The sequence below is a fragment of the Anopheles cruzii genome, chromosome X, assembly GCF_943734635.1.
Source record: "Anopheles cruzii chromosome X, idAnoCruzAS_RS32_06, whole genome shotgun sequence".
Lineage (NCBI taxonomy): Eukaryota > Metazoa > Arthropoda > Insecta > Diptera > Culicidae > Anopheles > Anopheles cruzii.
The window spans coordinates 4877569-4896679 of NC_069143.1; the positions used below are offsets into that span (position 1 = coordinate 4877569).

General features: G+C 49.6%; 3 protein-coding genes across 3 annotated transcripts; 1 reads left to right on the forward strand and 2 right to left on the reverse strand.

Moving 5' to 3' along the window:
- Positions 1-7668: 7668 nt before the first annotated feature.
- On the reverse strand, positions 7669-10885 carry LOC128268647 (transcriptional regulator ovo-like). The gene is given in 4 exon segments (XM_053005844.1): positions 7669-7854; positions 7954-8770; positions 8772-9200; positions 9285-10885. Coding segments are annotated over 4 exon segments (2559 nt in total). The 5' UTR covers positions 10412-10885.
- Positions 10621-12597, reverse strand: LOC128277893 (caskin-1-like). The gene is made up of 4 exons (XM_053016499.1): positions 12483-12597; positions 11296-12213; positions 10715-11148; positions 10621-10641 (listed from the first exon to the last, which is right to left on the reverse strand). Exons 1-4 carry the CDS (start codon positions 12595-12597, stop codon positions 10621-10623), a joined length of 1488 nt encoding a protein of 495 aa, XP_052872459.1.
- Positions 12598-14375: 1778 nt separating this feature from the next.
- LOC128277904 (RYamide receptor-like) lies at positions 14376-15485 on the forward strand. Its single transcript, XM_053016510.1, has one exon. The coding sequence runs from the start codon at positions 14397-14399 to the stop codon at positions 15483-15485; it is 1089 nt and encodes a 362-aa protein (XP_052872470.1). The 5' UTR covers positions 14376-14396.
- The last annotated feature ends 3626 nt before the right edge of the window (positions 15486-19111 follow it).

Below are 19111 nucleotides of genomic sequence, written 5' to 3' on the forward strand. Positions count from 1 at the left end.
CAAAATTATCAAAACCCGGATAGATTTCGGCGGTAACAGTCGTAGAGCGTGGATCGAGTTGGGAAAGAATATGATTGCGCATTATCGATTTACTATTTTAGCACTACCTCCTTTGTATACACCACCGGTGATGTTCTGCCACTTCTGTAGGTATGCTGTAATGTGCAGCTGTGACTTAAGTGGAGATGGCTCTCAGCCGATAGTGTTTCTCGCTTCTCACTATGAGATGAACTGCGCCGTGAGAAGAATCGAATGTCAAAACTTCCCGACCCGAGTGAGCATTTTATTTGACAGTTGCGGTCTTGTCGTTGTTTTTGTACAGCGCGATCGCTTGCGCCTGGTCTGTCATAGCTAGCACCAATGCCAAAACTCTGTTTTGCCTCCGTTTTCGTTAGTGATAGGTCGCTCTGAACCCTCGCTTGAGCGTTTTGCTCGTACACTGCACACGCACACTGAAACGCTTTGTTTACGTACAGATCCAGATACAGATACGGCTTACAATCGGATGCAGAAGGTAGATAAATTTTTTAGCGATTGTCAGGGTTTGGCAAGGTTTGTTTTACTATTGATTCTGTTCTATTGTAGATTGGTACGGCCATTACAGCCCTCCTGCATCGGTACCCAGATGGATTCCAATCGGCACCCAAATTCGACTCGAACATAAGTTCCTGCAAGCACTCAACAACACCATTTGGAACTTTCGTTGCTTCTTATCCATGAAGGGTTAGACAATGCAACGATCTTTCTTCGTACGGTTGCTGCCGGCATCATTTGCAATGTGCCAATGCGAGGTGGACGGGAGTGTTCCGGGAATGAAACACAAAGTTCCGGTCAAAATGTGTGCAATAGAGTCTGAGGGGGTCACGTAGAAAAACTAGACTCGTTGCGTATATCGGCAACGCTATGTCTGCTAATCGGCACAATCTGTGCGACAATGTCAGGACCGACTCGGTCGTTGTTTACAGTGTATGGATTGATTTTGACCAGAAAGTGTTTCAGGGACAGCACAATCTAAAACTGTTGGAAGCGTCCACTTCCCTGATGCGTGGTACGCTGGGACACCTTCGTCTGAACCCGGAAGTTTTCCACTAGATGACTGAAACGGATCTACAGCTGATGCAAAATAGCTGGTTGGTTGCAAGGATGCAAAAATAAGCGCGAACTGCCTACGAAAGCTGGAAATTCGGGGTTCTGGGTTCTAGGTAAGGCTGCGGAGGATGGTCTCAGTTTAGTTTGCAAAATCGGCATTGTTGATGCAATGCTATGCAAATACGATTACATTGTAGAACGAACTGATATGTAAAGTAAACGGAAAACATATTAAACGAAACACTTGTGTATGGAGCGACCCTATTATTATAAATACAATCCGGGAGCTCTGACCGCCGAGAGGTCCTGGTGTGCAGTAGGGACTTGTCCTTTGTTGCTTTCTGTTACCGACGTTAGAATGACGTTGCTGAGACCCCCGACCCCTCTAAACTTTGCATATAATCATTCCATTTAAGGGTTTAAGTAGAGCGGGAAGGTTGGGAAATTCCACAAATCAAAATATTGTATGATTATTTTAGTTGTTTAAAATTAAGTCAGAAGCATCGATTAAACAGTTTAAGTATTATTTATTCTTTTTGGTTCCATGTAGGGATCATGGAAATTTTAGCCATACGTATTTAGTACAGCCTAAGTTCCATTGCACAGACAATATTGTTAGACAGCGTGGTTTTGTATGCTGTCCTTTCTACAGTCCTTAGATATTATTATCGTTCAGATTGTCTAAAACAAACGAGCTAATTTTGTAAAATTTGTTGCGTCTTCTTAGCTACTTCAAGGTTCACTAATGGCATTATGATTTCAATGGTTGGATGAGCTGGGTATTGTTGTGGATTGGGCAAAACTTGAATATCATCATCCTTGAAGTTCTGCATGAGTAGTTGAGTATTGTGGATTGGTGAATTAGTCTGTTATAGGGTGAATAGATTAATGACCGATGACCAACGTCCCTACTGGCTGCACAACCTGCTTAATCGCAAATGAAGATTTGCCAAAGGCTACGTGCACCTACGAAATGATCTTCCACTTATCGGGTTACTATGAAAATGGCAAATGCCCATCTGATGGTTAACAGAATGATGCGCCAAACGCTTCTCAAAAATACTCTTGTGAATTACGGGAGCGGAAATTTAAATCGACCGCCAGTTTCGAAGGCAACTGTACATCCTAATATCAGGTTGGCTAAAAAGAAATCGACGTTTTTAACGATACATGCCTTTAGTGATCGATATCTCGTGAAGCATCGATTGTACAGTTTCAAGTTTAGGCTCGTTTAAAAGCTGATACTTTACACTTAAAAACATGATTTCACTGTTTATTGTTTGTTCCATTCGTTTGTTAGTTACAGGGTGTAAACAATGGAAGTAACCAAAAAGAAAATTGGGTATATTTTACAGTTTTTCTTTGAAAAAGGCGACAATTCAAGTTAGGGCGCTGAAATTTTGCATGCTGTTCATGGTTCTGATACTCTTACAGCTAGTTGCGATAAATTTTGGTTCCGTTGACCCGTTTCAGTTTTTTTCGATGTTAAAGATGCACTTCGCCCAGGCAGACCCGTTATCGAAAATGTCAACAAAACCACAGAAATAATCAATGTTGACCGGCATGTTAGTAATCAGAGCATCGGTTAGGAGCTAAAGATAAACCATCAGACAGTCTTAGACCCATTTGCGCAAAGCTGGATTCAAAAAGAAGCTCGATGTTTGGGCGCCACCCTATTTACATCAAAAAGCATGATGGCTCGAATTTCCATCTGCGCTATTTTGGCTAAACGGAATGAAATCGAACCATTTGTTAAACGGATTGGTATTGGGGATGAAGGACGGCATACATACGACAATACTGTGAGAAAATAATTGTCGTCTAAGCGTGGTGAAGCATCTTACGCGGTTGTCAAACCAGGAATTACGGTCAGTAAGGTTCTACTGGGTATATGGTGAGTCTTGAAAGGAATCGTTTACTATGAGTTGCTTCCGTGTAGTCAAACACTAAATTCAGAGCTCTACTGTCAATTACTTCACCGTTCGAAGCTACCAATTGACTAGAAACGACCAGAATAGGCCAACGGAAGAGGTTTTGTGTTCCACTAGGACAACGAAATGTTACACAGTGCTTTAGTGACTCGCCAGAAAGTTCGGGAGTTTGGTTGGGAAGTTTTAATGCATCCACCGTATAGTCCGAACCTTGCACCAAGCGATTGATACCTTTTTCACGCATTACAAATTTCCTGAGTCATGAAAAATTGAGATCAAGAAAGGATTGTGAAAAAAGATTGCTCGAGTTTTTCACCAATAACGACCAAGCCTTGTACAAGAGAGGCAGTATGAAGGTGCTTTTAAAAAGGCAACAAGTTTTCCAAGAAAATGGTGCATATTTGACGCAAATGACCATTGGAGACTTGTTAAATATAGTTTTAAAATTGACCCAAAAAACGTCGATTTCTTTTTAGCCGACCTAATATAATTACAGATCTTTTGCTTTTTAGAACCTTTACGGATCTGATGTTGACTGCGGAAAATCGAAAAATATATGAACAATAATTTAGAAATTTTATGCCCTTCGGAAATGGATTTTTATAGTATCTACGCTTATGGATATGACGGAGAACTATGGTTATAAATGTTTAGTTGCACACTATGCCATACCATAGCTCCTACTCACACCTACAAAGTTAAACTGGGTAGTTGGAGAGTCTGCATCCATATATTTATTCAAACATATTTTTTTACAAATAATGTGTTTCTGATCAAAATCCATATACCCAATTTCTTTCATATGCTATGAAATTATTTGTTTGAACCAATAATTACCATCTTTTATTGATATGCTTATTACTACCGATTGAATTGAGTTGGTCACATCGTTATTGAATAGAACGGCCAAAAGACAGAAACGATAGGATACACAATACTAAAAAAATATCATCGGAAAACAAGGTTGACCTTCAGCGAATTTCACCACAGTCTAGTATCTAATTTCTAGTGGAATTGATCTAAACATATGCCCAAAAATAATTGGTACCAATCGTACTTTGCTTTCACTGTGTGATAGAGTTCACTTCAAAAAATCATTATATTCTATCGAAAATGTGTATCCTGCCAAAGCAATGCCATGAATATGAAAGGCAAGGATAACAAGTTGTCCTCCAGTTTGTTCTTAACTATGGAAATTTAATAGTAGTACTCAATTTGAAATGTGTTGCTTAATATAAAGTTTTCCGAAGTACAAACAGCTCCAAATATTATCGTTGTTTCAAATAATTTCTTTACGATGAAACGAAACCATACATATGAAAGGCAAGGACAGAAAGATATCTCACGGTTTTCTCAAAACAATTTGAAATGAGTAGCTAAAGTTTTCGTTTTTCGTACAACCTTGAAACTTCCGCGCAGTGAAACACAAGCAACAATGGTTCTATTTTTTCCATATCAACGGGCAAACTGCAGGCGTCATGGATTTATCTACTGAGAAAAGAAAACTGCGAGATCTACTCTGGTTCCCAGGTTAGATCTGTATGTAATCGTATTGAGCCGTTTGCTTAACCTTTTTCATCATATCTGTATTATGCTTGCTGTAAATTAATTGTGTCTTAAAAACTAGATAAAAAGGTACTCCATCGTGTAACAAAACGTTTCGAGTTACACTTGTTTGCTTTCATTTTCGTGTTTCACATTATTATCATTTTTTCGTTCACAAGTTTCCTTCTCTCTGTCGTTGTTGCTTCAAGCGTCCTCACAGAGATTTTGTCGAAACTTCTGCGTTCGCGATCTCAAATGCGTTCGTTATGGAAATGTTTTATGTTAAGAATCATGCGCCAAATTTGGTCCCACTTCAATTCGTACTGGTTATTTCAAGGGAATATTGTAACGTTCTAGTGTTCATTTGAACGAAGTATCAATTGATGTTAGTTTGATTCGTACACCATCTCTCGTACTTGAACGGATTTTCGCATTTAAGTAGCTGTTTAGTCTCTCGCTCTCTCTCTCTCTCTCTTTCTCTCTTTTTTTCTCTCTATCTTTCACTCACTCTCTCTCTCTCTTTCTCTCTCGCTCTCCCTTTCCCTCTTTTGCTTTCTCTAAAGCTTCGTTTCGTCTTCTTTAAGACGATCAGCCGAACGAAGTAAATGATTGCAGTTGTTTACTGTTTCCTTCTTCTGATTGCGCTTTTATTGATATAGTTTCGATGAAGCATTCGTCTCGCTCGATTATTACACACTAAATTAATCCAACACCGACAAAAATATATGTTGATTGATTGCACAGAAAATCCCCGATTATACTTTTCTTTCTTTCATTCTTTGTTTCTTTCTTTTTTCTTTGTTTCTTTGTTTCTTTCTTTTTTTTCTCTTTGTTTCATTCTTTCGTTCTTTCGTTCTTTCTTTCTTTCTTTCGTTCGAGCTTTTTTTCTTTCTTTTTTTCTTTCTTTTTTTCTTTCTTCTTTCTTCCGTTCTTTCTTTTCCTATAATTTGTCTTTTTCGTTCCTCTTTTTAAAACCTAGTGACATAATGGTAGACATGGATGCCTGTTTCGGTTTTGATGTTTTAGGTTTTTAAAATTTTTATAAATTATGATATTTCCATTACTTTCTACCTTCATACCTACAGTTACTAGTGGATTTCATGATCATACAATCTCTTTACCTTTCAGTATCTTCTTGATTTTGATGTCTACTGTATGTAGGCTATAGAAACTGAACTCTGGGAAGTGCACGTAGGAATGTATGAAGCGTGTTGAAATGTGATAGGTACCTAATTTGATGGAGTTTGTTCTGTGCATCATATGCATTGGCATCGAGGCTCCTATCGGAGTAGTTCAGTGTTGAAAAATTCCAATAGCACTTTCACAATACAATATGCTTGCAATGCTTTAGCTCTCATTTTCTAAACAACATGTTTGTCAACAGTGAAAAAAGGTTGGATATACAAAAATGTCTTCGCGAAAAATAAGGAGCCCGCATCGAACCATCGTCCTTCGCATTCAATATCGGTCGCGGTTAAAATAGGTACGCATTCGTTCCACGTTCAGATTCGTTCCACATTGAGCATCTTCTTTTTTTCTTTTTTGTTTCCTTACAATCTAAATCATATGAAAGATCATCACTCTAAATGCGGTTCTCATGTGTTATCAATTCGTGAGACTTACTACGCTCGAAGGGTATAATACCTTCTTCGAACGGTATAATACCCTGTTTCTGTCAACTCGGTCAAGACTTTTTCTCTCCTCTTGTGATTGTGGGTTATGTTGTTTTGTTCTCGAGGCTTGGCACCTTCAAGTCTGTCAATCGCTTCTGCGCAATTAGCACCACATTGCGCCAGTATTGCTATTAGTTAATTTTCCACACAGAAGAAAAACATTTGACTATATTTCAGTGGTATGAGTTTAGTTGCCTATCTCCAGTAGCAATATAGTATTACTGTTCGTGATTTCTTGAGAGAAAAATTTTACCACGCCCCTTCGAGGGTATGAAATGTATGTGTATTGGTTTCGGATGAGCCCTTTCTATGTATCTCCATTCCGTCGTGTCACATGCGTTGTCACAGTGGAAACAGTAGCCTAAACTCTTCCGCTTTCTACGATCGTTTTTGAATACAAAAAATACATATAGACTTAATGAGCACTATTAGTTAACCACTATGAAGGTGTACTGAGAGAAAATGCAGTTTAAGCAAACCCTTCCCCGCCCCCTCGTACTGTTTAGGTAAGAGTTAAATAAAAAAAAGTAGCGTGTGCAATAACGCTTCACTATAAACGAAAACTTAACAACAAAAAATGCAGTTTTGAATTCCTTTCTTGAGTCACCGCCACTACCGACGGCCGGATGCCGTTCGATAGAGTATCTATTCGACGAGTCTATCGTTTCTCTGGTTCTAGTGCATTGGGAGGCGATGATCATGTCAACGGCCAGCAGTTATGATCACCAACAAGCCAACAAGCTCACACTTCCCACTGTATTCTTTCTTCATCCCACACAGTTTAACTCTATCTTTGTCGATCCGAACCGAGTCTCATTTTGCTTCTTCGGCGCCCCCACTTTTCCCTCTCACTCTCTCCTTGTCACGTTTTTCAACGTTTGGAGCTGGCGCACGCTTATCTACAGCTAGTGTAGCTAACATACCATCGAATCTAGGGATATATTGTTCGCTAATTACGTTTTCCTAACGAATAAGATGCCTAACATAATATTGCAGCAAATAAATAGGTTGGTGCGTGTGTGTGTGTGTGTTTGTGTTTTGTGTCGGTGTTTCGTGTTTCTTAAGCACTAGGTATCAGCAGTCGTCCCTGTAGCGTTTCGCGGGCCGGTCAGAAAATCGTCATACTTAATGTCCGTGCGCGTCTGCGCGTGTATGTGTGGGTTTTTGGGATGATGATGTTGGGTGGGGCGGACGGATGGGCGGACGGATGGGTGGACGGATGGGTGGACGGTTGGAGGCTTGGTTGTTGGTTGTTGGTGCGTGAGCGGTTGACAGGATTGGATATGAGCGGTTATGGCGCTGTGTGGGGAAGAGGAAATGATGTTGGAGAATGGTTGGATGGTTGCTCCTGTAAGGCGGAGAGGAATGGGGTGGCTCGGTGTGTTTGAAATTTAACTTATGTCCATCTCTAGACCATCCTGGGTTTCCCATCAATTGTGCACCGGCATCGGTAGCGAGCCAAGCAGATTGTTGGCGAACGCTGCGTTACTGAACTTGAAGTGCCGTTTGTCGTAAAACTTAAGCAGTGCAGGCGAGTACGGATGCTTCTCCTTCAAGTGCATGTAGTGCACTTCCGGTTCGTTCGTCGTGTGGCCACACTCTTCGCACACGTACATCTACAAAAAGAAAAGCGAGACCAAGAGAGAAATGAAGAGTTAGCGCAGGGCGCAGGGCGTTACGTGCGACGCAGTGTAACGCTGTGCTATATCCCATACCTTCGTGCGGCGCTCTTTGTAGGCGTACTGGTGCTGGACGCCGTGCACCTTGAGGCAGTGCGATTCGAGCGAGCAGCGCTGCGTGAAGGACTTCTCGCACAAGTTACACTTGTACGGTCGGACGCCGGTGTGGGTGCGCGTGTGCCGTTTCAGGTCGAACGTGTCGTTGAAGCCCTTCGCGCAGAACGTACACAGGTACCGTTTCACATCCGAATGGCACTTCATGTGCCGGTTCAACAGCCGCTGCAGGCTGAATGTCTTCGAACAGATGCGACAGACGAAACGGTTCTGGTCCTCGTCGGTGGCTGCCGCCGTCGGAGCACACACAACCGTAACGCCAGCCATGCCGCTGTGCCCGGGTGATCTACACCCGTTCGGTGAAGCGGCGGACGACGAGGTAGACGATGCGGAAGAGGAGGAGGGTGAGTTAGAGGAAGTGGAGGAGCCCGAGGAAAGGGAAGCCGTTGAGGACGCAGATGACGAGCTAGCTATGGTCGCCGAACCAACGACGACCGCATTACTGTCCAGCTGCTTCTGTGGTAACAGCTGATGCTGCGAATGGTGTTGCTGCTGGCTGTGGTGTTGGTGGCTGCGTGCTTTGGATGTACCGCCGCCGCCACCGCCGCCCCCACCGCCGCCACCGCCGCCGCTGGCGCCTAGCGATTTACTGTGGCGCTCATCGATACGCATCCGTAGCGGCACATTCTCGATTGCCAGCGGGTTCTTGATGCCATGGCCGCCGTTAACGAACTGCAGCTCCGAATCGGCAGGAAGTCCGAGCTAAAAAAAAAAATGGAACGTTAGTGAAGGCATGTGTTCTAGGCAAACCGCAGAACATTCCGCCACTACATACGTTCTGAATGGTGCAAGCAATGACGGCTGGGGGTGGCCCGACTACCGCTACGTGGCCCACGCTCGAGGAGGTGGCTCCGGGCGATCGGACTCCGAGCGATCGGTGCTGCTGCTGCTGGTGTTGCTGGTGCAGCGAGTTGGGCTGGAGGTGCAGTGAGGTGCCGTTCGATCCGGCGCCTTGTAGCATCGGCGGCTGCAGGCTCTGCTGTAGCGCTACGTCCAACGATGACGAGCCGCCGTTTGGCGACGGCAGCGACAAGTTGCTGTGGCCGTCGAGCGGATCGTAACGGAGTAGCGCCTGGTACGACTGGTAGGAGGCCGCTCCGACGCCCGCCTGGAGGTAGCCCAGCCCCGGCTGGTTGTTGTTGTCGTGCGCCGCGCCGTACTTCTGCAGGCTCTGTTGCGCCACCACCTGGTGGTGAGCATTCAGATGATGCTGGTGGTGGTGCTGCTGCGAATGCTGTAGCTGATGCTGCTGCTGCTGCTGCTGCTGCTGCTGTTGCTGCTGCTGCTGCTGCTGGTGCTGATGCTGCTGGTGGCCGCCGTGATGCGGTTGGATGGTGTTGGGCGTCAGCGAGTGGTGCTGACTGCTGAAGGCTGCAGCAGCGACCATCGTCGCGTACTCCCGCGGCAGTGTCAGATGTCCGTTCGGGTGGTGGTGGTGCGGTTCGCCGGAAGGGTAAACGTCGCCGAAGGCTTCGTGCGCGGAGTCAATGTGTTGCAGCGGGGTGCCCACGGAGTCGGGCGTCAGCGAGGGCGTGGAGGTGAGCTCCAGGTCGTTGCCGTTGCTCGACTGTTCGTCGTGCATGGCGCGCGAGTAGAGCGAGAAATCCGCATCGCTCAAACCTTCCAGCAGCACCGTGGGGCTGCCGCCGCCGGACGAAGCGTAGCTCGTCAGCTGCAACGAGTCGCCGATGTCAATCATGGCGTCCGTCACCCCGTAGCCGCCACTGCCGCCGTTACTCCCGGATGCTCCACCACCCACAGGTACAATGTCACCAGCCGCTCCCGTGCTGTCTCCGCCATCGCCGTGCCCGGCCCTGCCACTCACGTACAGGCCCTGCAGGGTCGAGTCCACCTTCGCATCGTAGTCCAGATCGATCTCGTCCTTCAGCGGCAACCCGAAGTGACTGTGCAGCATCAGGTGGCAGTGTTTGCCCATAGCGGCGGCAGCAGCCGCCGCCGCTACCGCCACCACCGCCGCCGATTCCGGACTGCCAATGTCGCTGCCATCGCTGGTGCCGTTAGCGCCGCCGCCGCCGCCACCGTCATTGCCGCCGTCTCTCTCACCATCACCGCCACCGTCGCCACCCGCGCCCGTCGCACTCCCGTAACTGGCAAAGGCGGGTCCCAATCCCAGCAAACTGCTCTCACCTCCGCCGCCCGACCCACCACCGCTCAGTTCCTGCACGGTGGCCTCACAGTCGAGCGTGCTGAGCAGTTGCTGGTAGCTGGACGTGCCGTTCGTCAGGTAGCCGCCGTTCGCGTTGTAGCTGTTCAGGGCTCCGCCCGCACCGCCCCCCTTGAGGCTTTCGTAGAACGGTGGCAGGGAGCCGGTGGGAGGGCTGTTCGGACCGTAGTTGGAGCGACCGTCACGACCTCCCATACCACCGCCGCTCCCCGTACCACCACCGAAGGCACCACCGCTGGCTCCACCTCCGCTGCCACCACCGGACGCATATCCGCCACCGCCACCACCGTTCGATGTCCCGCCGCCCCCACCTCCACCACCGGATTGGTTTTGGGCAGCGCCGTTACCGCCACCTCCACCGCTCGAGGACCGTCCGTGGCCGGCGGCACCCTGTACGATACCGCTCAGGACGGCGGCGGCCGCAGCTGCCGCGGCCGCCGACCGAAACGGCTGCAGGTTCCGCTGCAAGATGGCGGCCGGGTGGGGGCTCGTTGTCACTTCGGCGCCCTTGTCGGCGCCCCTGTTCTCTTCCTCCTCCGCTTCGTTTCGCGGCCCTTCAGCGGCCGCGGTCGGCGGCGGGCGCTTCGGTATGTGGTAGTCGATCGGTTGCTCCTGCTCCGGTTCCGCGATCAGCGCCACCGGTACGCGCACCTTCAAGTCGACGGCCCGCGGGTTGGGATCGACACCCGCCGGCGGTTGCTGGAGTGGTTCCACGGGCGACGATAGTTTGACGACGACGGGCGTCCGCTGGATGACGGAGCACCGCACCACCGTTCCCTCGGGCACCACCTGGGGTAGCGGAGCGGGGCGACCCTTCGCCGATGGTAGCTGCCGATAGTGGTCACCACTGGGCACCCCGGGCTCCTCGCGTATCACACCCTTCCGCGCCACCCTCTGCTCATTGTACAGGGCTCCGCTCCGTGGGGAACGTACTGAGGATGTAGACGACGACGGCGGTGGTGGTGGTGGAGGCGGCGGCGGTGGCGGCGGAGGCGGTGGTTGCCGCGGTGATAAAGCAGTTGCCGGGTGGAGTATGTACGGAGGTGACGTCGTCGATGAAGATAACGACGACGACGAACTGGCAATGTTGTTGTCGTGGTCCTGTGGTGCTAGTGGTGGTGGTGGTGGTGGTGGTGGTTTCGTAGGCCTGCTCTCCTTGGGCGCTGGTTCCGACCGCCGCCAATCCACCTTCTCCAGGGCTGGAGGCGGCGTGGGAGGGTACGCTTTGCGCTCGGCGTTCGTCGGAACATGACCGCGCAGCCCAACGTATGGCGACGGTCCGTCACAGCTACGGAATGTACTGTTGTTGTTGTTGTTGAGGTTGACCGTGGATGGGACGGTGCACCGCTTGTCATGCTTTGCCGCCATCGTTGGCCGCTCACCAATACTGGCGGCGGTGGCGGTGGCGGCGGGGGAGTTCTTCTTGCTGACAGCCGCCGCCTCGGCCCTTGGCGGTGACTCTGACTGCGCTATTCGATTGGTCCCGAAGCTGATGAAGGAAGATCGCACCACCGCACCAGGCACCACCACTGCCGTCTCCCCCTCTCGCTCCTGCACCTCTTCCGCTGGCTCCCGCTCCCGCTCTTTCTCCTCGGCGATGGGTAACGATGGGGCCGAAGGATACGAAGGTCTACCGTTTCGGAACGGTTTTTCTTCTTCCAAGTTGCGTTTGTCCCCGCCGGAAGTGATCGAAAGCGGCGCTGAAGCTGAAGAAGTAGTAGCGGTAGTAGCAGTAGCGGTGCTGGTGGTAGTAGTAGTTGTCGTGGCCGTAGCCGTAATAGTAGCAGTAGTAGTAGAGGAAGAGTAAGAAAAACAAGGTTCTTTGGTGGATGTATTGCTGCGGAGAAACCGGCCTGTCTGCATGTTCTGATAGTGGGTTTGGTACGGGTTGTGGAGATGGTGGTGGTGACGGTAGGCTTGCGTTATGCTGCCGAGCGGATGTTGGTGGTGGTGGTGGTGTTGGTGGTGATAGTGGTGATTAGCGGCGACAATGCTGCCTGTCGTGGAGTGGCTGTTGGAGGAGGGACTACCGGATGTGGCTGCTACTCTTTTTCCCGCTTCTCCACTTCCTCGTACTCCGTTCCGTCCTCCTCTTTCTTCCTGCACTACTGCTACTCCTGCACCACTGGTTCTCACTTCCCCCGCTCCCGCTTCATCTTCAGCTCCTCTTTCTACTCCCGCCTCCGCACCGCCTCCTTCTCCGTCTTCTTCTTCTGCTCCACCACCACCTCCTTCCCCTCTTCCTTTTTTTCCTCCATCGCCTTGCTTCTCGCCTTTTTTCCTCCTTGCTTCTCGTGCTCCTCGTCCACTGGTGCTTCCTCCTCGTCCGCCTCCCTCTCTATCTCCGTCGCGTTCTCCTTGTCCGTGTTCGCCTTCGCCATCTTCTTCTCCGTCGCCTTCTTCGCCTGCCGCAAATGTGAATGCCTCCACTTTGGGTGCAGCCGTTGCCAACCGCTCCTGGGCAAAGAGCGACAGGGACGGCGATGGAGCTCGCTTCCGGCAGGGGGGACTGAAGCGATTCTCCTCCCCGAAGATGTCGCGATCTGAAACGAACAATACAAATAAGATATCAAGCGAAGGTCAAACATAAGGTGGTGGTGATGATGATGGTGCTAGGCGGTTGTTGGTATCCTTTCGATCGGACGAGGACCAGACGGGTAGAAATACTATGCATATACAGTGCACAGACGGGGTTGCACATTCCCAGTGCAAAAGCCGCCAGCAGTAGGGGCTCTTCAAACTCCCAATCGCTCCATACCCGAACCTTCAGGTTGAGGAGGAAGCTTATTACGCCGGTAGCGAGTTCAGCGCCTGTTGTGCGTCGTAGTCGAGAATGGGGTTTGCCTGGCAACAGGCGGGCAACGACAGGCTGGGTATCAACTACTAGGGTGTTCAATAAGTTCGTAGCCTCGATAAGAACGACACATTTTTATGGTTTGAAGTACACTTAATTATTCAGTATGGCTTTCCTGAACAGCAATACACTTGTTCCGAGGAGACTCGAAATTTATCAATTCCATTCCATTCCTTTTATTGTTTAATCTGTTTGTAAGTAATCCGCTGACAAAATTCCATTCGCATCCAAAAAACTGATGCTAACACCTTTTGTGCGATTTCTGGACTCGAACTCGTTCCGGAGCCGGAGAACCGGGTTCACATCAACTCTTTAGTCTCTTGTTATGATTCAAGATCATGATGATAGACCTAAGTCTCATCCCTAGTGCACAAAATTCACTTTATCCTTTCGAACAAAATAAAAATGTTGCCGAGAAACTGGCATTCGATTGCATTTTTGTTCCATTTTCAGCGAATGCGGCACCCATTTTGCACAGAGCTTTCTGAAACCCAATACTGCAGTCAAAATATTGGTTATACTGCTCAATGAGATGGCTAGGCCTTATACTAAATCTCTTTCAGTGATTCGCCAATTTTCCAATACGATATCCTGTATTTTTTCTACGATTTCAGATGTTGTGTCGGTTTTTTAATGTTTTTAACATGGATCATCTTGAAGGTTAGTACGACCACGTTTAAGCTTGGAAACCCCCCGTTCAATCCTCTAATTGAAGGCGAAGAGTCCTTATACACGTTCGACAGTCGCCCATAATTTTCCTTTGCTTTTAAGCTTTTCAAAACTTTTAATTAAATCATTGCACGATACTTGATTTTTTCCATTGTAAAAAATACTGCGACATGTCGATACTAAATGGCTTGTAAAAAAACAATTAAGTGACCGATTGAAATGAAACTTCACATACGTTCATGTGAAGAGTGTACCAATGTAGTAAAAAAACATTAGGCTCGTTGCAGCGGCCTTTGTTACCGACCATGCGAACTTATTGAACAGCCTAATGCCACCGATAATGTGTCATGTGGATCGAAATCGCACCGCTCGGAAATGATTTAGCAAACTGTTGGTAAGCCGGTACCGGAGTGATTAGCCAGAGACCGCCAAACTTGAGGGCCAAGTGCAAACGAGTCGACGCCGTTGGTCCGAAACCCGACCCGGAGGCTTTCGGCAGTGTCCGTCGTCCCTCGGAGTCCATCGGAACCACCCGGCGGTGGGGCAACCATGGTCGAACGCAACGGATCTACGGCGGCGCAGTACGCCACGGGCGGTGGATCCGACGATGACGACGGCGGCGGCATCAGGTTCGATTGTCGGAGCGCTAGCGAGGTGATGCCGGCGGGGCTGGCCAGCCCGCGCTTTCAGGCGCTAGTGTACGGAGCATACATTAGCACGCTGCTGGCGTCGGTCGTCGGCAACACGTCGGTGATCGTGATCGTCGCCTGCCCCCGGATGGGGCTGCGCACCGTTACCAACCTGTACCTGGCGAACCTGGCACTCGGCGACCTGCTGATGACACTGTTCTGCGTGCCGTTCTCCTTCGTCGCCCTGTTCGTGCTGCAGTACTGGCCGTTCGAGGGCGCGATCTGCGGCGTCGTGAACTACTGCCAGGCGGTCTCGGTGCTGGTCAGCGCGTACACCCTCGTCGCGGTCAGCGCCGATCGCTACCGGGCGATCATCTGGCCGCTGCGCTCCGCCCCGTTCCGGTCCCGGTCCGGCATCGGTGCGCCCGACGCCGCCGCCGCTGCCGGTCGCTTCCGGGCCATGCTGCGGCTGGGCGTGGTATGGGTGGTGGCGGCCGCCACCGCGTTCCCGATTGCCCTCCACTCGACGCTGGTGCAGCCGAGTGCCTGGCACGTGCACTGCGCCCAGTCGATCTGCACCGAGGTCTGGACGGACCCGGCCGCCGACCAGGCCTACTCTCTGGCCCTGCTGCTGCTGCAGTTCCTCGTGCCCCTCGTCGTCCTCGTCTACACGTACGGACAAATCGGGTGGCACTTAAGGGTGGGCGCCAGCCCACCGCTCGGCGAGTCCGGGCGGGTCCGCCAGCGGCACCTGAGGCGGGCCTGGCGCCGCACCCTTCGCACGATGGTGGCCGTCGTTAGCGCGTTCATTGTGTGCTGGCTCCCGTTCAACATCTTCATGCTGGTGCCCCTCGACGACCCGGGCTGGGAGCCACTGCCCTACCTCTGGTTCGTCTTCCACTGGCTGGCAATGTCGCATTCCTGCTACAATCCGCTCATCTACTGCTACGTCAACCCGCGCTTCCGGCAGGCGTTCTACGCGCTCCTCGTGCGCCCCGTCATCGTCCTTTGTCCCCGTCAGCCTTTCGGTCGCTGGTGGACCGCACGGCCGCCGCCGTCAGTCAACGGCAGGGACCAGACGGCGGCAGTCGGTGATGGCAGCAACGACAGTGACTAAAGTGAACGCCACCGCCGAAGACGTCGAAAAAAATGGAAACTCCTGGAACTGCGATCGTCAAGGCGGCTAGCCGAAGAGGCATGAGGAGGCTCAGCACATTTCTTCTCGTACCTTTTTCATACAAATTTCTTTTCAACTTCCGTCTAAGTATTTTGAATGTATGACTCCACCGGGCGGGCGTGGTTGGTTCGTCGTCCGCCATGCTCCTGACATGACCAGCCCACCGGAGCCGCGCGAGGCGTATACACTGCACGGTAGCGAGGTATTGTAGTCATCAGGCAAATGCAACCATTGGTGTGATCAATCGAAACAAGCGAACCTTTTTTCAATTATTATTAATTGAACTAGCTGTTCCCGGCGTGCGTTGCCACGCCTCATTTCATCCTCATTTCTCGATTATCCGGCGTTTCAAAGGACTTCCTGGTGACGTATTCGATCAGCTTCCCTTCTCATTTCCCGTTACTCCTCCGTTTCAGACGATCGGGCTTCCCGCTGACGTAGCCGATCATCTTCCCTTCTCGCTTCTCGTTGCTCCTGCGTTTCTGCCGCGCGAGATAATTTTACTTTTTTCGCTTTGGCAAAACCTTTTCCGAACGGCATGATAAATGATGAAAACGGTTGAAACTTGCTAAGATACACCACTTGCTTATTCCGATCTCTCAGCGAAGAATTAAGCATTGGCGCGCGCGCCCCAACTGATAAACAAACAGCGCCCCATGTGTCAAACGTCAGTTGTCGCGTCGACGTTTATTCACCACGCCTTGTGGTGGATACATATATCAATAGTGGAAAACTGAATGTTTAACTGAAATTTACTCAGATTTTGTATGGGAGCCCTCCTTTGTAAAAAAGGAGGGGTTTCAAACATTCACCAGAACATTTCCCCACCCCCAAAACTCCCACCTGCCGAATTTGGTTCGATTTGCTCGAAGACGTTTGGACGTTACGTATGGGCGTTACGTATGGGACGTTACGTATGGGACGTTACAGTACGTTACGTTTGTATGGCAGCCCCCCCTTCCCGGTGGTGTGGGAGGGTCAAACTTTCCTATTCACAATCCGGGGTCACAAAACTCCGCTGTGCAAAATTTCACGCGGATTGGTTCAGTAGTTTTGGAGAAAATGCGGTAAAGACGGGTGACAAACAACCATTTTTATATATAAAGAATAAGAATAATAAAGAAGATAGAAGAAGAAGAAGAAGATAGAAGATTAAAGTAGTTTCTTTTATTGATTCGCTGATAACGCATCATTTGCGCAACTGTTCCCGTGCACATTGTGTGACGACGGGAAGGTGTGGTTCGATCGTGTGGTGAACTCTCGAGAGAGCTAACGGCAATCGTAACAATACGCGTACGCGACGGCGCTGCGCGTTGTGACTCCTTTGTTGCTCTCTCTGATTTCTTACGAGCTTTTTCGTTCGTACGTGTGTTTTGCAATTCCCCCGTTACACCGACGATGGCGCTGTTTCAATCTATGAGCACTCAGAACACCTCCCCCCCCCACCTCCCAAAGCCTATGGTGTCCCGTTCCTCACGCGCTGGAGCGCTGGAGCATTCAAGGTACATCGCTTCGTTTCGCTCCAGACTCTTGTATTTTTGCTTTCGCATTCTGCTTTTCCTACCTCTTTCTTCATCCCTTTTTTTACCGATTTTCGACGCCCGGTTCTGGTCGTTTTGCAGCTCTGTTCTCTGCACCCGTCTCCGGCGGCAACATGTGCGCCGCAGGACGGGTAAGGTGGAGGGGAGGAGGAGGTCGAGCAGCCCCACTGCAGTCACCCACCCCATGAACGGGTGATCGGTGGAGGAACGAGGAGGAGAGGAGGAATGATCATTTCCTTTATCTTGTAGCTTACCAACCTCTCTCCACCACCACACCACACTGACCATCCTTCTCTCTCTCTCTCTCTCTCTCTCTCTCTCTCTCTTTCTCTCTCTCTCTCTCTTTCTCTCTTTCTCTCTTTCTCTCTCTCTTTCTCTCTGTCTCTCGTGGCGATCGTTCTCTTTTACCATTTTCTCGACCGTATATACCCCCGTACATATCCCCCCGACTATAGTTCGTTCTCTACACCCTTTTCTCGACCCAGGAAACCGTGCGATCGCGATTACTTGTTAAAACTCACGTAAAGTAAAATGAAGGAAAACAGCGAGAGCGAAAGAGCGAGCGAGAACGAAACACACACACACACACACACACACACGCAACGGAAATGCCATTCTGTTACTCTGACCGTGAACAAAGAAGCAGAAGGCAGCAGCAACATATGTGAGCATTATTACGGTAACTAAAATACAGAGCGAAACAGAGAAATGAAGAGCGGGGAAAACGCGGAAAAGAAGAATCGACGGCTCATCGACACGGGTGTGTAAGTCGTGTTCACACAGTACAAGTATGTGTTCCCGGTACTCATCCGCCTCTCCTGCCACCTGACCATATTTCTTTCCAGTTGGCGAAAAAAAAAAACCCCAATCGGGTTTTCTTTCTTTCAGCTCTTCTCATGTTGGAGATGCGCCAAGAACCGTTCCAACGACTGCTGCGGCATAGAACTACGCACGCGTATGTGTGTGTGTTGACGTGTGCATGTGTGTGTGTGTGGGGTCAGAATACCAGCACCTTTAGCGCACCGGACGCCGCGCAAAGAGTTAGTAAAACTGTGTTATGCAAGCCAGAGCAGCGCCACCGACTCGCGGGGTGGGGGTTCGAGCAAACATTAATCATCATCATCATCATCATCAGCAGCATCATCGGCATCCGCGGTAGCAAGTAGGAGCGCACACACACACACCGGCAGAGAAGCTAGAGAACGGAACAGCAGCAGCAGCCCCATCATCATGGATCGCCTAATAGTTTCCCCTTTTCCTTACACACCACTTTCCACAAGCACTACTCTGCCGCCGTCCGGTCCGGTAGCGACTGATGGAATGCGAGGAAACAATACCCTCTCCTATTGCCTGCTCTTTCCCCTGCCCCCCTTTTTTCTTGGTTTTCTTCTCTGCTTTTCTTTGTTATGTTTTGTAGAAAGCTTCTAATTTGCATGCTGTATACACGATATATGCTGAGAGAGCGATAAAGCCAGAAGGGGAACACAGAGTGATAGAAAGAGCGGGCGGGGGGGGGGGGGGGCTAGAGAGAGAAAGACAGTAAGAAAGCGAGAATGGTGTACGCAATTACTGACCGGTACCGGCCCAGAACGGAAGTTTTTTTTAGCATCATTTCCGAGCGTGCGACTTACACTGGCAACACTTACAGTACATAACCACGCTCTTGCGAGAGGTGGAGCCACCGCACCCACGCCAGAACTTCCTTCCCTCGCACGCAAGCAACCCGTACGAACACCTGCCGAGGTTCCTTGTTGCTGCTGGCGTTCGCCGCGTTAAGAGAAAATCTTCGCACTGCTAAGGTAGCGGTTTTCAGCACTAAGCTACCAAATTCAATTACCTCTGGGGGAAGTCAGAACGTCACAACATTTGTAAGCCCACGTCCGTGTTGTAACGATATTCCAACTCTCCTCAAGTGGCCTAAAATTCCGCATTTACATTGACTGGAATTGAATTTTGGTTTTTTTTCGCATAAACCGGTAAAACGACGTATAAAATTGTTCGTACATATGTGATTCTTACGATTAG

Coding starts and splice junctions, on each gene's coding strand:
- LOC128277893 (XM_053016499.1), bottom strand. CDS start 12,597: ATGGCGAAGGCGAACACGGACAAGGAGAACGCGACGGAGATAGAGAGG. Junction 12,214..12,482: donor AGGAGGAAAAAAGGCGAGAA/GCAAGGCGATGG, acceptor ACTCCACGACAG/GCAGCATTGTCGCCGCTAAT. Junction 11,149..11,295: donor CCACGACAACAACATTGCCA/GTTCGTCGTCGT, acceptor CTACATCCTCAG/TACGTTCCCCACGGAGCGGA.
- LOC128277904 (XM_053016510.1), top strand. CDS start 14,397: ATGCCGGCGGGGCTGGCCAGCCCGCGCTTTCAGGCGCTAGTGTACGGA.